This window comes from Rutilus rutilus (genome assembly GCF_951802725.1).
Source record: "Rutilus rutilus genome assembly, chromosome: 12".
NCBI lineage: Eukaryota > Metazoa > Chordata > Actinopteri > Cypriniformes > Leuciscidae > Rutilus > Rutilus rutilus.
In genome coordinates this window covers 32,965,451-32,982,560 of record NC_140217.1, presented here as the reverse complement: position 1 = coordinate 32,982,560, position 17,110 = coordinate 32,965,451, and the positions used below count along the sequence as shown (strand labels likewise).

At 38.8% G+C, this 17,110-nt stretch overlaps 1 protein-coding gene across 5 annotated transcripts in view; it reads left to right on the top strand.

The window, feature by feature from the left end:
• foxp1b (forkhead box P1b) overlaps positions 1–17,110 on the top strand; it is a 193,163-nt gene that overhangs the window by 73,162 nt on the left and 102,891 nt on the right. For all 5 annotated transcript variants that reach the window (XM_084426905.1, XM_084426902.1, XM_084426903.1 and 2 more), the window contains one exon: positions 12,954–13,105. In XM_084426905.1, the coding sequence (XP_084283031.1) occupies positions 12,965–13,105 (141 nt within the window). In that variant the 5' untranslated portion in view covers positions 12,954–12,964. The remainder of the gene's footprint in view (positions 1–12,953; positions 13,106–17,110) is intronic.

The window sequence follows — 17,110 nt, the reverse complement described above, 5'->3', positions numbered from 1 at the left end:
CTTGTAGGTTAAGGATGTGGCCGGCCTCACCTCAATCCTAAAATCCTCATGCTCATGATATTTGCTCAGCCTTATCTGCAGCTGTAGATGAATGGCATTCTGGGACATTGAGGAATGTTGAAGGTCATCCACTGTAACCTTATATCTGAATCAAGCAGAGCTTCAGTGCAGGCTCACCTTATCTATGGGCATATTGTCATAACATGGATTTAAATGGAGATTACAATTTTGGGGTGTTTTTTTTTTACTTTTACTTTTTTTCTTTACCTTTAGGTTTGGAAATTGAAATGTGCACTTTTTTGAATCGATAACATTTTTATTTCAGTTTCATATCAGTTTGAAAATGAGCTTTACATTTTTTTTTAAATGTCTATCTGTCGTTTGTTCTATCCATCTGTCTTTCGTGCTATCTTTCTGTTGATCGTTCTATCTAGCGTTCTGTCTGTCTTTCTTTTTTCATCTATCTATCGATCGTTCTGTCTGTTTTTCTTCCATCTATCTATCGTTCTGTCGATCGTTCTATCTGTCGATTGTGCTATCAGTCTGTTGATCGTTCTGTCTGTCTTTCTCTTTTTTCATCTATCTATCGTTCTGTCGATCGTTCTATCTGTCGTTTGTTCTATCCATCTGTCTTTCGTTCTATCGTTCTGTTGATTGTTCTATCTATCGTTCTGTCTGTCTTTCTCTTTTTTCAGCTATCTATCGATCGTTCTGTCTGTTTTTCATCCATCTATCATTCTGTCGATCGTTCTATCTGTCGATTGTTCTATCTATGTGTCGATCGTTCTATCGTTCTGTTGATTGTTCTATCTATCGTTCTGTCTGTCTTTCTCTTTTTTCATCTATTTCTATCCATCTATCGTTCTGTCTGTCTTTCTCTTTTTTCGTCCATTTCTATCCATCTATCGTTCTGTCGATCGTTTTGCCGTTCTGTCTGTCTTTCTCTTTTTTCATCTATTTCTATCCATCTATCGTTCTGTCTGTCTTTCTCTTTTTTCGTCCATTTCTATCCATCTATCGTTCTGTCGATCGTTTTGCCGTTCTGTCTGTCTTTCTCTTTTTTCATCTATTTCTATCCATCTATCGTTCTGTCTGTCTTTCTCTTTTTTCGTCCATTTCTATCCATCTATCGTTCTGTCGATCGTTTTGCCGTTCTATGTCAATCGTTCTATATATCCATCTATCTGTCTAAAAATCTATTGTCCTATCTATCGTTCTATTGTTCTGTCGATCGTTCCACCTTATCTGTCTGTCATCTCTTAGACACTACAGACAGTAGTAAATCAGTGACTATATTTTGCTGTCAAGTGTTTTTGCTACTTTCAGGCTGGAATAAATTTCTTTGATTAGGTTCGGTTGTGTGAGTAATGCCATATGAATGGGGCCACATAGATTCATTTTTAGATCTTTTTTTTCCAAACGCCGTCTGGCTCAATCCTGCCTAATAAGTGCACAGACAGATACACTATTGTCACCTCACTGAATGGAGGCGGATAGGACATAAGTAATCCGTATTGATTTTGACATTACAATGTTGTAAGTGATAACTACGTTAACAGGCGCTATAAAACCAAAGCCCTAATTAGGCCGTATTTCATACTCACCATTAGGTAGGCTTTTTAATTCAACGATGATACCCAAGTGATCAATTTCCCCTGCGTTTTGTGTTTTAGAAAAAGCAGTGTGAAAAGCCAGCTTTGTCTTTGAGGCAAAAGGGAACGGCATTGTTTTTAACCTCCTCTTAATGAACTTTGTGTGGCCGTTGTTTGCAGACTTCAAGGTCGAATTCGTAGAATGACTGCACATTTTTTGTAAACATGTTTACATGCAGACATGTGTCAATACAGTAAACGTGTACAGGCTCAGAGAGGCCATACCGGTTAACTCAGTGTTGTTGTTTTTTTTCTGATTACCTTATATGCACATGAGTCTGTTTGTGCAAACGTCTGTGTGGCCAGGCGCTCATGCACCTGCAAAAAAATATAGTTTCACAACCCCATAATGATGCTTCTGCTCACAATGAGCATCTGTTTGTAATCTTTTCCACAAGTGTTCAAAAAAAAAAAAAAAAAAGAAAGAACTAAAGGCAAAAAAAGAGAAGAATGCTTGAGCAGCAGTGGTATTAAATATGAATTAATGGAATGAAGCCTAGACATGGTTGTAGCGACAAAAAAAACATTAATAAAATTTATGTTACTGGCACGTAGGTACATTTGGACTTAGTATCCTTTAATTAGAAGTGAGATATTAGCATTTCATAGGGATTTACACAGGGAAGACGCTGCCACAGACAGGAGCACTTTCATTCCGCTCTGTTCTGCATGTAATGAGCGGTGTCATTAGTTGATGGAGAGGATTCTGCCCCGACTCTACCTTGAAAGGCACGTCATTTACATACTTCTTAGGAATACAGTCTATAATGGATTCCTCAATGAATAAAATAAAACAGCACTTCTTTAAAATTTCAAGAGTAATGTGCACAGGCTCTGATTCGTTTGTTGGTGCGGTTTGGCCAAGTCAATTGAGATGAAGTCCTGGCAGGTTGGTGAGGAGAGATTGACTTATGTCTGAGAGTTAAGACCTCAGATTTTGCTCTGGGAACAGAGAAGTGCGTCATAAATTCGGAATGAGATCAATAATGTGGTGACATGAAAGTCTTAAAGCTGCGGATCAAAAACAGGGGGAACGAATGACACAAACTATGAGTCCGGGTTTGATGGTTTTTGTGGGATGATTTGGGTTGCAGTGCTGTCATTTTCGGTGCAGTTGCTTTTGGTAGACGCCAATAGTTAAATGTCATTATTCATGATAATTCGACTGGAAAGTGGAGGTGTTTTCCTTCCCCTTTCAAATGCAAGTTTATAAGCCCTCAGATGTCATCCCTCCCCCATCTGTCTCACGTATTACTTTCACTTTTTTCCACCCATCAAATCAGCAGTGAAGTGATTTTTGTATTTTATTGATGAGCTCCGAAGTGGCAAGTGTAGGAAATGGAACCTTTGATCAGAGCGTCTCTAGGAAATGGAAGTTGAGGGTGTGAAGTCCGCCAGGTGAGACACATCCAGCCTCTGTAAGCCCCTCCCCTCATACATTTGAGCGAGACAAGAACCCTCTCGCCGTCTTCCTGCCCTCCCCCCCACCACCGAAAACACATATTTGTTTAGGCTGTTTTCACTCCAAGTTACATGAGCGCCGATTACAGCTTTTCATTAGCGAAAATTGGGTATTTGTTTTAAACTTTAACCAGTCACTTTGATATGCTAATTACGCTGTAATTTAATTTGAGTCCCGTAATGATGATGCCGTTATTATGGACATAAATGATGCAGTTAAGCAGAGAGTAATCTCATTTGCATACTGTACATGCCAGTAAATTAAAGCCTTTCCTGCTTGGCTTCAACTTTAATTTTCCACTTCTTTTCACACAGCCTCTCTCCCAGCCCTCCATCTAATAACAGGCCTTTGCTTGTTTGATGTGGAGAGCCGCCGTTGCGCTCCGAGTCTAGTCACAATATGTAATACATAAAGGGGCTCGTTAGCACACTGAGTGTGCCTCTAAGATGCTGCCATTAATAGGAAGAGGTGGGTCTCACTTCGGGCTTTTTTCGTAGATACTTGCACCCCCCCCCGATATTCTTTTCTCCTGGCTGTCTTTTTGTATTTCCACTTTTTGTCACCTTAGAAAAGAAAATGGGGAAAAAAAAATATTAAAGAACTGAAGGTTAGCCGTTTTGCGGCAGGCGCCGTTGTTTTGATCATGGAGAAGACTGGTTTAAAGGCGATTTGTGTGCCGGTGCGTGATTCATGGTCATGGGATGAGCAAGGTGCACGTGTTTATTAAATCCCTTTTTACCCTATCACGTTTATGTTGACAGCTCCTTAATGCACTCGCAGTAAATCCTACAATGTCACCGTCTTAATTCTCATAATTGATTTTTTCTGTTATTTATGTATATATTTTTTCTGTTATTTTATATATATATATATATATAGCCTTGTTGGAAAACGAACAAAAAAATAAATAAAATAAAGTGATAAGTAAGATGCTTATCATTCTGAATAATTCTGAATGCACTTCCTTTTTGTAATTTAAGAAAGATTGCCCGAAAGTCTGTCTCTCTCTCTCTCTCTTTCTTTCACTGGGTGGAGGGGATATTTTATGGACTTAATGCTGACAATACAATTGCCCTTCAGCGCGAATGCTTTTCCATTTTGTACCATAAAGAATATTATTTTCCTGCCAGCCAATTTTCTCCGTTAGTCCCTAATTGGCTCCATAAATCTGGTGGCGTGGAGGGTGAGGAATGTTTCGCTGTCGCAGAGTGTAATCCTCACCCTTATTTACCAATTCATTAAGATTCATTGATGCAGGATAGGGTGAGAGGAAATGACAGCATAAATCAGGGTTCCAACATAATGACCCTAATCAGCTGGGAATTGCAGAAAATGGCATGATGAACTATGTCCTTGCGTTAGTGCCCACTGTACGTTGTCATTGCGCTTGCTTTATGGGTGGGACGCATCTCCCTGACACGGACTGTATTTAACACAAAAAAAGAGTTGTTAAAAAGCCGATTCCATTAAAGCGCTCATCGGTTTCACGCGAGGTCTTTTGCCGTTTACCCCCAGCATGCCCTTTACCTTTGGTTTAACTGCTTAATGGAAGACAGGGGACTCAACCCTTTCTTTTTAACCCTTTCAGTATACTGTATTAATATGTTTTATCTTAATACACAAACCTCTATAGGAAGAGGTGCATGACACCAATATGGCAGAATGGATGCCATATGTCCGCTCATTTTCTAGTAAACATTCAGAAAGATGTTTCACTTTTGAGCACTAGTCTTTATTTTCGGCACCGGCACCTCACAGCTGTGCAATATCCCTTTCTCGATATTGCCTAAGTATGCAGGATGGAAAGTATACCAAGCGATGTTGTGGTTTGATGTCTGTGGTGAAGAATCTTAGTTGTATAAAAATATAGAGAGGTCATGTGATTCCTGAATGCTGCAAAGTAGTCTTTCGGGGTTCCCCTATGGTTTTTGCTTTTGATCACAAGACGTAAGCTGTGACGCCAAATGTTTTCGTGCAGAAATTAGGTTTTGTGCATGCAAGCACTGAAAATTGCTGAGATTATACAGCATGTTTATACCCGATAAAGCCAAACGACTCGTCGATCAGCATGATTTATGCCTATTGTGTATTCTGTAATCAACACAGTATGAATCAGAAAAAGTGTTTATAGAGTGATTGTGTTAACATTTTCTTGTCATGTATTGACAAATCAGAGGGTAATTATGGTTGTTATTAGATCGTTTGATAATAATTTCTCATGTAAAAAACGTAACAAACTGCAACAGTTGACCAGTTCTGCGTAGAACTTGCTTATCTTGACTGAACTTTTTGCTTTCTTTCTCCCTTGTTTGAGTGTGTGTGTTTTTTTTTAACAATAAGGTCACAGTAAACTATCTTTATAAACTTTTATGCATGCCTTATTTATTTTTGCTGCTTTTCAGATGCCCTTTCAGACCTTGTTTTATTGTTATAAAATGTCCCCTTAATTGTGTTGTTTTGACAAATTGTGCAAAAATGTTGAATATATTAATTATTTGGGTGTTTTTTCAATTCATAGTAATGATTCATATCCATTACAGAATGCTGCCAAACACGATACATTGTTCGAAATGTGATGGAAATGAATTCATGTTTGTTTAGTCAAAAGTATATATTTAATTTACTTGTTAATCAACTTTTTGAAGCATTTAAATGATGATTAAAGCAATGTTCATATGCTACTGGGCCTGCAAATTAGGTAGCGAGTATTCAGGTTCCTCTGCTTGACTGTAGTTATGTTGTTGCCTTTTTCCATTAATGCCAATTGACACTATGGCAGTGCAACTGGGTAATTTACCCCCAAGATAATGTTTCTAATAATACAGGCCCTCTCATGGTTTAGACTGGAAATATTAATTAGACAAAGTTCGTGGAGGCTAAACTCCCCGTCCCACAAATACGCGGTTGACACATTTCCTCTGCGCAAAAGTCCGCGTTCGCTCCACCCATGGGAGTGCTCGTTGCACGAATTTCAAGTAACAATGATTAAAAATATATGACACACTTTTAAATAATATTAAAACAATATGCACTTTGGCCAGTCCCAGAGGATGCGGGAGATTGAATGCCTTGTTTTCTTTGCCGAGTGCGTGCGGGTGTTTGACAGTTGTAATTTGTCCGTTGTGCTGTGGGGCCTTTTGAGTGAAGGCCTCCTTCCCCACGGCTCGATGCCTCGCATGCGTACGGTTGAGACCCGGCTCACGGTTACTGACTCTTCGCTGCCGTGCTAATCATCCCAAGCTGTCTGTGAACCAATCCTTCAATGTCGCTTGAAGGAGAGTCGCTCAGGAGTTTGTCGTAAACCGCTCATGACTGTAGTTCCACATCCCAAAATTGGCCTTTCTATCCTGGTAGCGGCTGCATTAAAACTCATTAGACTTCTTCTTATTTACTTTGGTCTCTATTGGCTGTTTCGCTAAAAATACCGTGGCCTGCCTTACTTTTGTGCGTTCCATCATAGTCTTGGCACAGCAGGGCCTTAAACGCAGCGCAGACTTTGTCGTAAATTCATTGAGGAGACAAACTGTTTTGTGTACGTCTTGAAATTATACATCTATTTAGCCTCTCCGCTGGAGTTGTCTTCCGGTTGACGGCATCCTGATTGTTCATTTCTTGTTCATTTCTCAAGCTTGTAGTGTGATAATGGGTTCATATTTGTTTGAATCATTGCGCGCAGCATTAAGGAGCACCGGCACCGGCTTGCGGTGATGGTCTGGTGATATGTTTCAATCTGGATTTCACGCGCAAGGATCTTATTACGTTTCTCTCAATGTGTAATAAATATATGTTTAGACCCCTGTATCACTCGTTTTTGCAGCTCTTCAGAGTAGGGATAAATCGATTTGGAGAGGTAAATGAAATGAATGTGAGAGCGGTTGGACTGAGAAGACTTTTCTGAAACTGAAAAGGACTTTTTCAGTACTTCAATACACTCTAGAAGAACACTCTACTCACCATCTTGGTGCTTGAAAAACTAACTCTTCTCTTTTAATATATTTTAACCCTTTGCCTTTGGGGTCTGAGGTGTTTTCTGGGGGTGCTTTTTTCAGTTACACTCAAAAAAACAAGGAACTTCCGCACACTGGCAATACTTGCAAATGAGTATCAAATTTTTTTTTTTTTGCAACGTTTCGGTCTCACGACCTTCATCAGGCATATCATTCAGTTACACTCATACATTTTTTTTTCATGGCTTAAGTCATATTACACAAACTGTGCTACAATAATAGTTTATTCCTGTGATGGCAAAGCTGAACTTTCATGATGAACATCATCATCATCATCATCATCAACATCACTGAACATGATCCTTCAGAAATCATTCAAATATGCAGATTTGGTACTCAAGTAACATTTCTTATTATTATCAATGTTGAAAGCAGTTGTGCTGTTTAATATTTTTGTGGAAACCATATTTTTTTCCAGGATTATTTGATGAATAGAAAGTTCAAAAGATGTTTTGAACTGAACTGATAATTCTTATCAGTAAATGTGTACCTTGAAATGCAATGTAAGTCGCTTTGGATAAAAGCGTCTGCCAAATGCATAAATGTAAATAAATGTAAAAGTCTTTACTGTCAGTTTAGCCTGAGTTTCGGTTTAATGCATCCTTGCTGAATAAAAGTATTGATTATGCACCTCTTCCAGTAGATATAATGAAGCTTATCCAAGCTTCTGTTTTCAAGGAAAGAGATTTGTGCAGTCAAATTCCCCAAAAGGACAAAAGCACCATACTAATTATCCATATGACTCCACTGGTATATTCCAATTCTTCTGAAGCCAAGCATTTGGATTGACTTGAGGGTAAGTCATTTTTAGTTGAACTATCCCTTTAAGAGAATAGTTGTTTATGCCTTCACCACCTATCAAATACTTGTTTTGTACTGACTTAGTCAATACCATTGTGAATGTTAACAGTACAGTCAAACTCGACGCATTGTAAATAGAGTATAGACAAGAACCCACAGCCATAATTGATATGTTCCGAGCACTAGTTACCGAGTAATTGAGTGGTAATGTTTAACTGGTTTTACAAGTTCCTTGGTGCTGTTTTCGTGGAGGCAATAAGGATGATGCAGCGTGTCTGTTTGTTCCGCAGACCGAAGCCGGACGTATAGGAGGAACGTGAGGTCCTGTTGAGTGACACATTCCCACCCCTATCTAGTTTACATTTACGTTGACCGTTAGCAGCTGTAGCCCACTCATCCTAATGCTTCTTTAAATGTCAGGAGAACGACTGTTTGTTTGTCTCGAGTTTGTTTATTCAAGACGGGCTGCATTTGCATTGACCTTGCTATCCATACATGTTTGCCCGCCACCTTCCATTCTCTCTCTTTCTCTAAAGAATGTTTACATTTCGGCTCGCCCTCTGTGTAACCTATGGGATCTGTTGATCATTCCACCTGGTTAATGTTAAATTGCTCTTTGCGAGAAGATGTGTTTGTTCATAAACAGAAAGAAAGGCCCTGTTCTCCCCCTTGTTTACCGTAGTCATGGCAGCAATCAGTTATTAAACAAATAGCGAGCTTTGTTTGTAGGAGCTGCCGGACCGGCATTAGCCCTACAAGGTCTGGAAGCAAACTGAAGAAAGCACAAAAGAAAAGACGAAACCCGTCTGTCCAAACGTGGTGGGGTTTTGTTCTCAGATTGCCGCCACAGTAGTGTCGAGATATGTTTCTGGCCTGGAGAGGCCCGCTGAGATTAGAGGGGCTGTTTGGTCTCGCTGTGAGATCTACTTTTGGCAGAATGTCATTGCTGCTGTCATTTCCTCTTTGAGAGGGTGACGAGCAATTCTTTTCCACGAGGGCGAGTTGCTAGCCCTGATTGTGCCAACACGTGTGAATGATGCAAAGTTGCGCCTTGAGACGGAAGACCCAAACCGAAGCTTACACAATGCTTGGTATCTAGCATAGATAGTGATAGACAGACTTTTGAGGAGGCTTGATCGCAGTCATAAGTAAACTTATTTATAAAACGTATTATTTTACTTTTTAAATGTACCCCAGGGATTTATTTAATGTGTGTGTGTATATATAAATTTTATATAATATACATTTTTCAATTGTGGTCTTTTAAAAAGGCATCTGAAATAATAAACTAAGTGCAATGTAGTGTTGTCAAAAATATAGATTTTTTTGATACATATCGATACTGAAATATCTGAAACTCTTCAACAGGATACACAATACCAGCTCTTCCTCACTCACTCGTTTCATTTGGTCCGGATGAATATTGTTGGTGTTACAGGGTTTGAATTTCAGCGTGGGATTGCGCGTATTGTGCGTAATTTTACTCATTCCCGCAGATTTTGTGCTCGCACCCAAAGTGTGCGCACATAAAGCCAAGTGTATTGGCTATATAAAACAGTATAATGGGTCTGTGTGTCAGGTCTTAAAGTGACAGCAGCCTAATATACCGGCTGCCAAATCATGAGATAATATTAAAAATATCTGTATGGCAGTTTTTCCCTATGGTATCAATGTCAAAATTGTGGCCAGTGAAAATGCTGAGTGGCTAGTAGCTTTGGAAAACCACTATCCACAGTCGCTGATGAGCAAAAAAGTTTGTATATGTATATACAGTGTATATATATTGTTTTGTTTTTTTGTTTGTTTTGACCAAATAGTGTAGAATTTTAATATTGTCCATTTATTGATTATTCACCACACAATGAAAATAATTATCAGCTTATCAGTATCGGCCAGAATCTTTATATCAGTAAATTTCTACATTCATATATAAATAATTGGTAACACTTTATTTTACAGTGTCCTTGTTACATATGTTACATGTACTTACCACAGTAATAACAGTAAATTATGCATAAACATGCAACTAACCCTCAACCAAACCATAATCCTACCCTAACCCTAAGTACTTGTTGTTAACAATTAATACTCAGTACTTAAATATATAATTACACTGTAACAATGACACCTTAAAATAAAGTGTACCCGAATAATTTTACCTTTTGGTTTGTGTCCAAATTCCAAACAATACTGCATGGTGTTGTAGTATATAAATAATTTTGGGGTTGAATTTCATGCGCAACTATATTGCCATATAAACGTTTAGTGTTATTTAAAATGTCACACACTGTAGGTCATAATTTTGTTCATACTACCCATAGCCAAAATACAACTGTCTGCATTACTCATCATGAATCCTTGAGAAAAGATAAACCTCAAGATGCTCTCACACCTTTTCAGTCGAATAGATTATTGTGTTGTCTAGACAAGCAACAACGTTGAACCTAAACAACAGTGTGATCATGGGGTTTTGTCGACCTTATTGTGACTACTTATCTGAGGCGTAAGAATGTTGTGTTTTTGTTGAGCGCTTGTGTAAACAGGGGTGGTGTGAGAGCAAAGACTTGTAAGAGCAGGTGGGCTTTCATAACTTACCGGAATGACAGCATCTTTTTAACGTTGATGGAGTCTGCTTTCCGGCCTGGTGCACGGCACACACAAACAAACTCTCGCCATAAACACACTCGCTGTCAAATCCTGGGAAATAATAAATAAGGGAGAAAGCTCTTGGTTTTTCTGTATCTGCTCATGCTTTTATGTAGGCCAGGTGTGGTGCTCGCAATATCAGATGAACCGAACAAAACGTCAACATACGCAAATTCTGACCTTGTTGTATTATCTGTTGTTTGTTCCAAACACTTGTTGTGTTTAGCAAGCAAGCGTTTTGTGGGGAAAAGGCGCAGACATCTGATGATGGAGGTTTGCTTGGTAGGTGCCTGGTGGCGGGGGCTTAATCTCTGGGAATTTCCATTATTGTGAAGTTTTTGCCTTAAGTCTTTGTTTTCTTTTTATTTAAAGCCACCATAAACACTGTAAACAAACACATCTGTTTCTTGTCAACTCTCGCTTGTCTGTTATTCGTGTTTATGTTGCATGCCTTTTTTGTACCAAATTCAAGACAGAAAATCACAAGCAAAGAATTGCACTTTTGTTATCAAAATGGGTCGAAACTCAAAGCTGGAATCATAATGATGATACACTAAAACAATAGCTTAATTCATAAAGCCATTGACATTATTAATGCCCTTCCACTAGATTATTTTTCCCCCTCCATCTTTTTGATATTTGTGATGGATAACAGGCATTTTCTTTCATCCTTTTTTTTTTTTTTTATCGTGATATTGCTGCTTTTGAATTATTCCATGGTGAAATTTAATGAGAAACTAGATTTATGGGTTTCATTTGTTTGTCAATTCCGAAATTAATTGGGTGTTAATTTTAGCTGGCCCTCTTCAGACGTGGAATTGGGCGCGTGTGCATTACTTTGCATTCGTTGCAGCTTCACGTCTTTATTGTGGGTCACTAGTTTCGCATACATTAAAATAGCCCCCCGGCGCATTCTCATGATTACTTTTAGAGATGCCACGCATTCGCAAATTTACGCCCTTCCTTTATAATTATGAAAATTTAGTACGGAATGACAGTGCATGCATAATAGCCATTATCACCCTCTTTTATGGAACACAATGAAAAAAAGGAGAAAGAACAAATGAGACCGTAAAAGAGACAGAAAGGGGGAGAAGCTTGCTAAACAAGCCACAGCTTGTTTGTGGGAGTACCAGGTACTTGGTCCGTTTATCTCTAATTGAAAGGATGATTTTGAGCATAGAGCAGTTTATTTACACATGTAGTTTATTTACATAGTGTATTCAGGGCGTTTTAGAGATACAACTAAAATATGTGATTTAAGGGGTTAAGAAATGGCCAGGGCTCCCTGAGATTTTAGTCATCGATGTAGTTCAGTGTGTGTGTGTGCATATATACACTTACATTAAAACACAATTTTTTTTTTTGGTCTAGTAGTTGATGTGGTCCAATTGGTCCCAGTCTTCTTGTTTACATCAGTAAATGGAATAGAAGAGCCGCAGCCCTTCGGGGGTCCAGATGGGTCAATCCCCAATGTGTTCTCCTGCGTCTGTAACCACCTCTCCCCTGCAAACCTGGCTGAACAATTATCAAGCGCCTTATTACTGTCTGAGAGGGTCAGCATTATAAATCTGAATTCTTTTCAATTTTCACCTGCCTATGTGATTAGCACCCACTGCTTTAAGGGCATTCATTCTGCCTCATATCAATAATTAATAAGCCAAGTTAATTTACTTCTGCCCGACTTGGTCAGCTTCATTAAGATGGTCTGAAACAGGGCTACAAGGCACTCCTTGCCAACGAGTGCCAGGATGAATGCAAAAGATATATAAATCTCAGGACGACACGGACAGATCAGGAGAAAAGTCGTATTTTTAGTGTATCGCAGGGTTGGTCTGTTAGATGGGAAGCGTTGGAAGAACAAAAAGTCTTTTTGTGAGCCTGAATAGGCAACATTAAAGTATAATGTATTATTGGAAATACTTTTGGAAGTACATGGGAATTTTTTCAGGTTTGTTTATTTGTGTGCGGGCCCAGGACCGCGGCGTTAACTCAACACCCTGGATGCGAACGTTTGCTGAGAAGTTTAGATTTTTGAGATTTGTAATCCGACCAACTCCCCTGCCCTGTTTCCCATTAAAAAGCCATCGCGCTGTGGTTCTTCTGGGAGCAATGCGAGTAAATATATCCATTTCACTTGAACAAGTTTTGTTTGTGAGCGAGTGTGTTTTCTTGGGCCTCTCTGCTGAGACGTGACCGAGGTTTGGGTTCCCATTCTGTTTTCTTCATTCTTTCAGGCCCAGCAGAAGGATGGAAAACAAACAGAATATGATTGTTAGCGTCTTTTAAGGGAAAGATGGGAAAGGTGAAATTGACGTTTGCGTGGAATTTTTTTTGAAATGCTTTTTTGTTTGTTTTAACGCTCTTTTTGCATCTCTGCTGCAGGTTTTTAAGTCATGATGCAAGAGTCGGGGACAGAGGCGACAAACGAAACAGCCAATCAGAACGGCGCCGCACCTTGTGTGGAGAGACACAGAGAAGCCACACCTTCCTCTGACATCACAGCATCTGACCTCGTGAACTTCCAGCAACAGCAGGTCTTTACTTTTTTCCTCCTTACTTTAATCATCTGTTCATTCGTTCACACTTTCTTTTTACATTTTTCTTCCTTTTCCTTTATTCCTTCCTTCTGTCTTTTTCCTACCTTCCTACTTTTTATGCATTACTTTCATCCATTGTTCATTCGTTAGTTAGTTTGTTCCTTCTTTCAGTTCGTCTTTTCTTTCTTCCTTCATTCCTTTCTTTTTTTAAATTAGTCCTTCCATCTTTTGATTATTTGTTCGTTACTTTGTTCCTCCCTTCCTCCTTTTATTTCTTCCTTTCCATTTCTTTCTTCATTCCTTCCATCCTTAATTTGTTTGTTCGTTCCTACCTACGGCCCTACCTTTTCTTTCTTTCATTGTTGCACCTGTCTGTTATTAACGCATGTCAACGGCATCCTTCTCTCCCCTCTTTAAGTGCTTGTAAATATTTCATCGTCGCACCCCCTCCAACCAGAGTACATAAACACATTATTATGATTATTTATGTATATTGAGAGCGGTTTGAATTTTTAAACGCACTAAGTGCTCTTTCTGTGATTGTGTTTTTGGTTGCCAATGTGTTTATCCCGGCAACTCGGCATCTGCATTCAGGTGAAATATTTATCAACAGACAAATGCATAGGTGCAATGGAATTTACAGACAGTTGTGTATGTGCGGAGTCCATCCAGGTGCCACAGATTTCACCTGTCGCTTTGTAAACACCCCTAACACTCAGGTGGAAATTATGGAGAGCTTCCATTCAAAGCACCGGAGCGTGGAGTGTTGCAGCCTTTTTATTATATACCTAGAGCGCCCAAAGCATCCTCACTCAGACTAAAATAAACAGACAAGCTCTTTCTGTCTGTCACACGGCAGCGTGTTGAGCCGGCCAGCATTGAAAAGATCAGCCAGTCGTATGTTATCTGCACCCCACGGCATGATGGGAGATGTTGTCAAGGGTTGTTTGGTGGGGGATGGGGAGCTTCTGAAGTAACTGTCTGCCGGAGTAACATGGCTGTCGTTGAACTGAGGAGAGCGATGCCTTGATTTTAATGCCAAACAGGACAGGTCTGCGTGACGTCTGGTTTGAGAGAGACTGATTTGTTTTGGTCTTATTTCATACATAGGATATTGATTTTGTATTGCGTTTAAATTAGTAAGATGTTGGTTGCAAATTGGAATTATTATTTTGGATAACGAATAGGAATAAAACTCATTTGACATTTAGATTTTCCTTTCAGTCTTCTAGAGATCAATCTGTAACTAGAGTATATCGCCATCAATCAATAATCTGAAGCATCTGTGATTGGTTCTCGCTTTCGCCATCTCCTGTCCTCTGAATTGCTTCAGTCTGTAGTGCGCTTCTCTGACTTAGCGTGATGTTGTCGGTTCGAAAATCACAGGCATGCTGAATTCATTACCGCAGTCGTCACACAAAACCATGGATAAGATTTCAATAACTGCAGGCCACAGTTGAGTAAACAGTTGCACTGAAACTTAATTCCTGTTGACTTTGCCTTCATTCTGTGCCAGGGGCTCAATCTGATTCACTCGGCTGAGACAACAGGGGTTACTACTTTGACAAATGCAAGGGAAATGGAGAGAGAAAGAAGGAAGAGGAGATAGAGAGAGGCTGAACGCCAGAGCGCTTGACCGAGTCAGGGATGTGCACTTGACATTGTAACCAAAAAAAATGTGGTAGTTTTAATGTCACTGTGATGCGTGGAGGAACAGTTGCTTAACTGCATTTTTCAGTAACATAGTAGAATAGTCTAACTTTCCAACAAGTAGTCACATTTTGCATCTTCTAATTTAAAGAAAAATATTTACTTTTTATCACTATTTTGGTGTTACATATATTCTATTTTTTAGCTTGAGAAATACTGCTGTGATTGAATTCTAAAATCTGATTTATTTTTGGGAATATTATTTTGGAAATATTATATAATATTATGAGGCTTCTCAGAACAGAGTTAATATTGTAGTCTAAATGTCAAATCTTATACTGTAAATGATATTTTGCTTCTTTTTTTTATCAGCTTTGATCATTACAGGTTCTTTGTTTTTCCCCCTAAGAACAAGGATTCAGTTGTGTGATAATTGACAGCTTTTTTACAACACATCAGTCTCTTTGCTTGCGTTATGCACACAATACATAAAACGTAACCTTTTTAAACCTCCAAAAGCCCAGTTTCTCCCCTGACAAGCTGTAGGGTTTTATTATCTTTCAATTTATAAACTCCTACGACTCCTTAAATACGTGAAAAACAACAAACCTGCAGGCTGACATATCATCTATCCTGATTAGTCGACATAACTGTGAAAGACAGTGCTCATTAATAAAGACTAGGGATAAAATAATTGTAATCTGTTTGATCATCTCGACCTTGACAGGGGAATTTATCTTCTCGAACTAGTCAGATTTGGGGGGAAGTAGACCATAAGCTTCATTTAAACATCTCCATTAGGAAGTCAAATCCCCAGTGCTATTACCTTATATAAAAGAGATGTGTCCCTAAATGGGAGTTCTCTAGATAGAATAGAGCCTTTAGATTCAAATAAAGCCACCTCAAATGTCTTTCATCCTTGTCCTAAAGAATTTAGGTCCACTCTTTAAATGGTTTATGCATATAATTCACCAACATTAAAGGAACAGACCACCCCTGTCAGCATTTATGCAAAAGATTTCCATTATGGCACAAGCGCCATCTCCAATGAGCAATTCATTTCTCTGTGGTCTGTGGTCGACAAGATCGGGGGGAAAAAAAACATGTCTGTGGACATCCTTATGATGTAGTTGGGATGTGATTCCAGGAAAAGCAGTGGAGGAAAGAAAATTGTGCATGTATCAAGATGCTGGTTTAGGGAAAATATCAAAAGAAATTGTATGAAAAACGATCCATTTACCATGTTCATTAAGCACAGTTAATTATATATACATACAGTACGTATATGTATATATAATTAAGTAAAAACAAAACAAAACATGACCTCATGACAAAATGAATTGATCTGGACTGCAATTAGATTTGTTTTAATCAAGAGTCCTAGTCTAGAGAGTCCTTATATTATATTATATGCATTGCATTCTGTTTTATGCAGTGAGGATTGGTTTAGATGCGTTTTGTACACATATATGTGTTATGTAGTTTTTTTTTGTTTGTTTTTTCATGTCAGCCATCGCTCATTGCAGCAGCGACTGCACCCACAGGAATTTCCCCATTCACAATACAAACATCCTTCCACAGCCACACAACCAAGACAGCCATCTGATTGATCGCATCTCTCATGTGCTTCCCAAAAATATGACACAATTGTGGCCCAAACAGGGCATCATACTGACCTATATCTGATCTCACCGAATGTACAGTACACTCTGTACAACTTAAAGCAAGAACACCGTCAATCCCGAACTGATTGCGTTCCGTCACAGACTGCTATTCGGGGGCCTCTTTAAAAAGCACACAGAGTCTTGTCTTGCACTCAGCGAGGCAGAAAGAGAAGTTGTGGTTTTCAGCAACATCTTTTGATGAGGAAGTGAAGAAGATCTTAAGAGATAAAGATTTAAAGAAAATAATGCCAGCCTGCACTTATGCAAGCGCAAAACACATTTTGGTGTTTTTTTTGTTTTGTTTTTTTTGTCTGCTTTCTGCAAAAGGGAGTCAACATGTGTGAATCACACTAAAATAGCTGTACAACAAGGATGTTGTCGTACATTTCTGATCCAGGCTAAGTTTACAGGATCATCCTTCTGTTTTCCAGAAATTCATGGCAAAAGTATAGCTCAGATCATTTGGCCAATGAAGAATCTGTCAATAATTTGGTCTGATTATTTAGTCAATGATGATGATATATAATGTACACACAAGTCAGACTTATAAAATAAGACTAGCTAATTAGGATTTTTTTTTTTTTTTTTGGATTAGTCAAAGTGTTGTAGAAAATGGTTGAATATAGTTGCGATTGTCATCTCTTGATCTTGAATGCTGTGTTGACACTGATAATAAATGTACAAGATT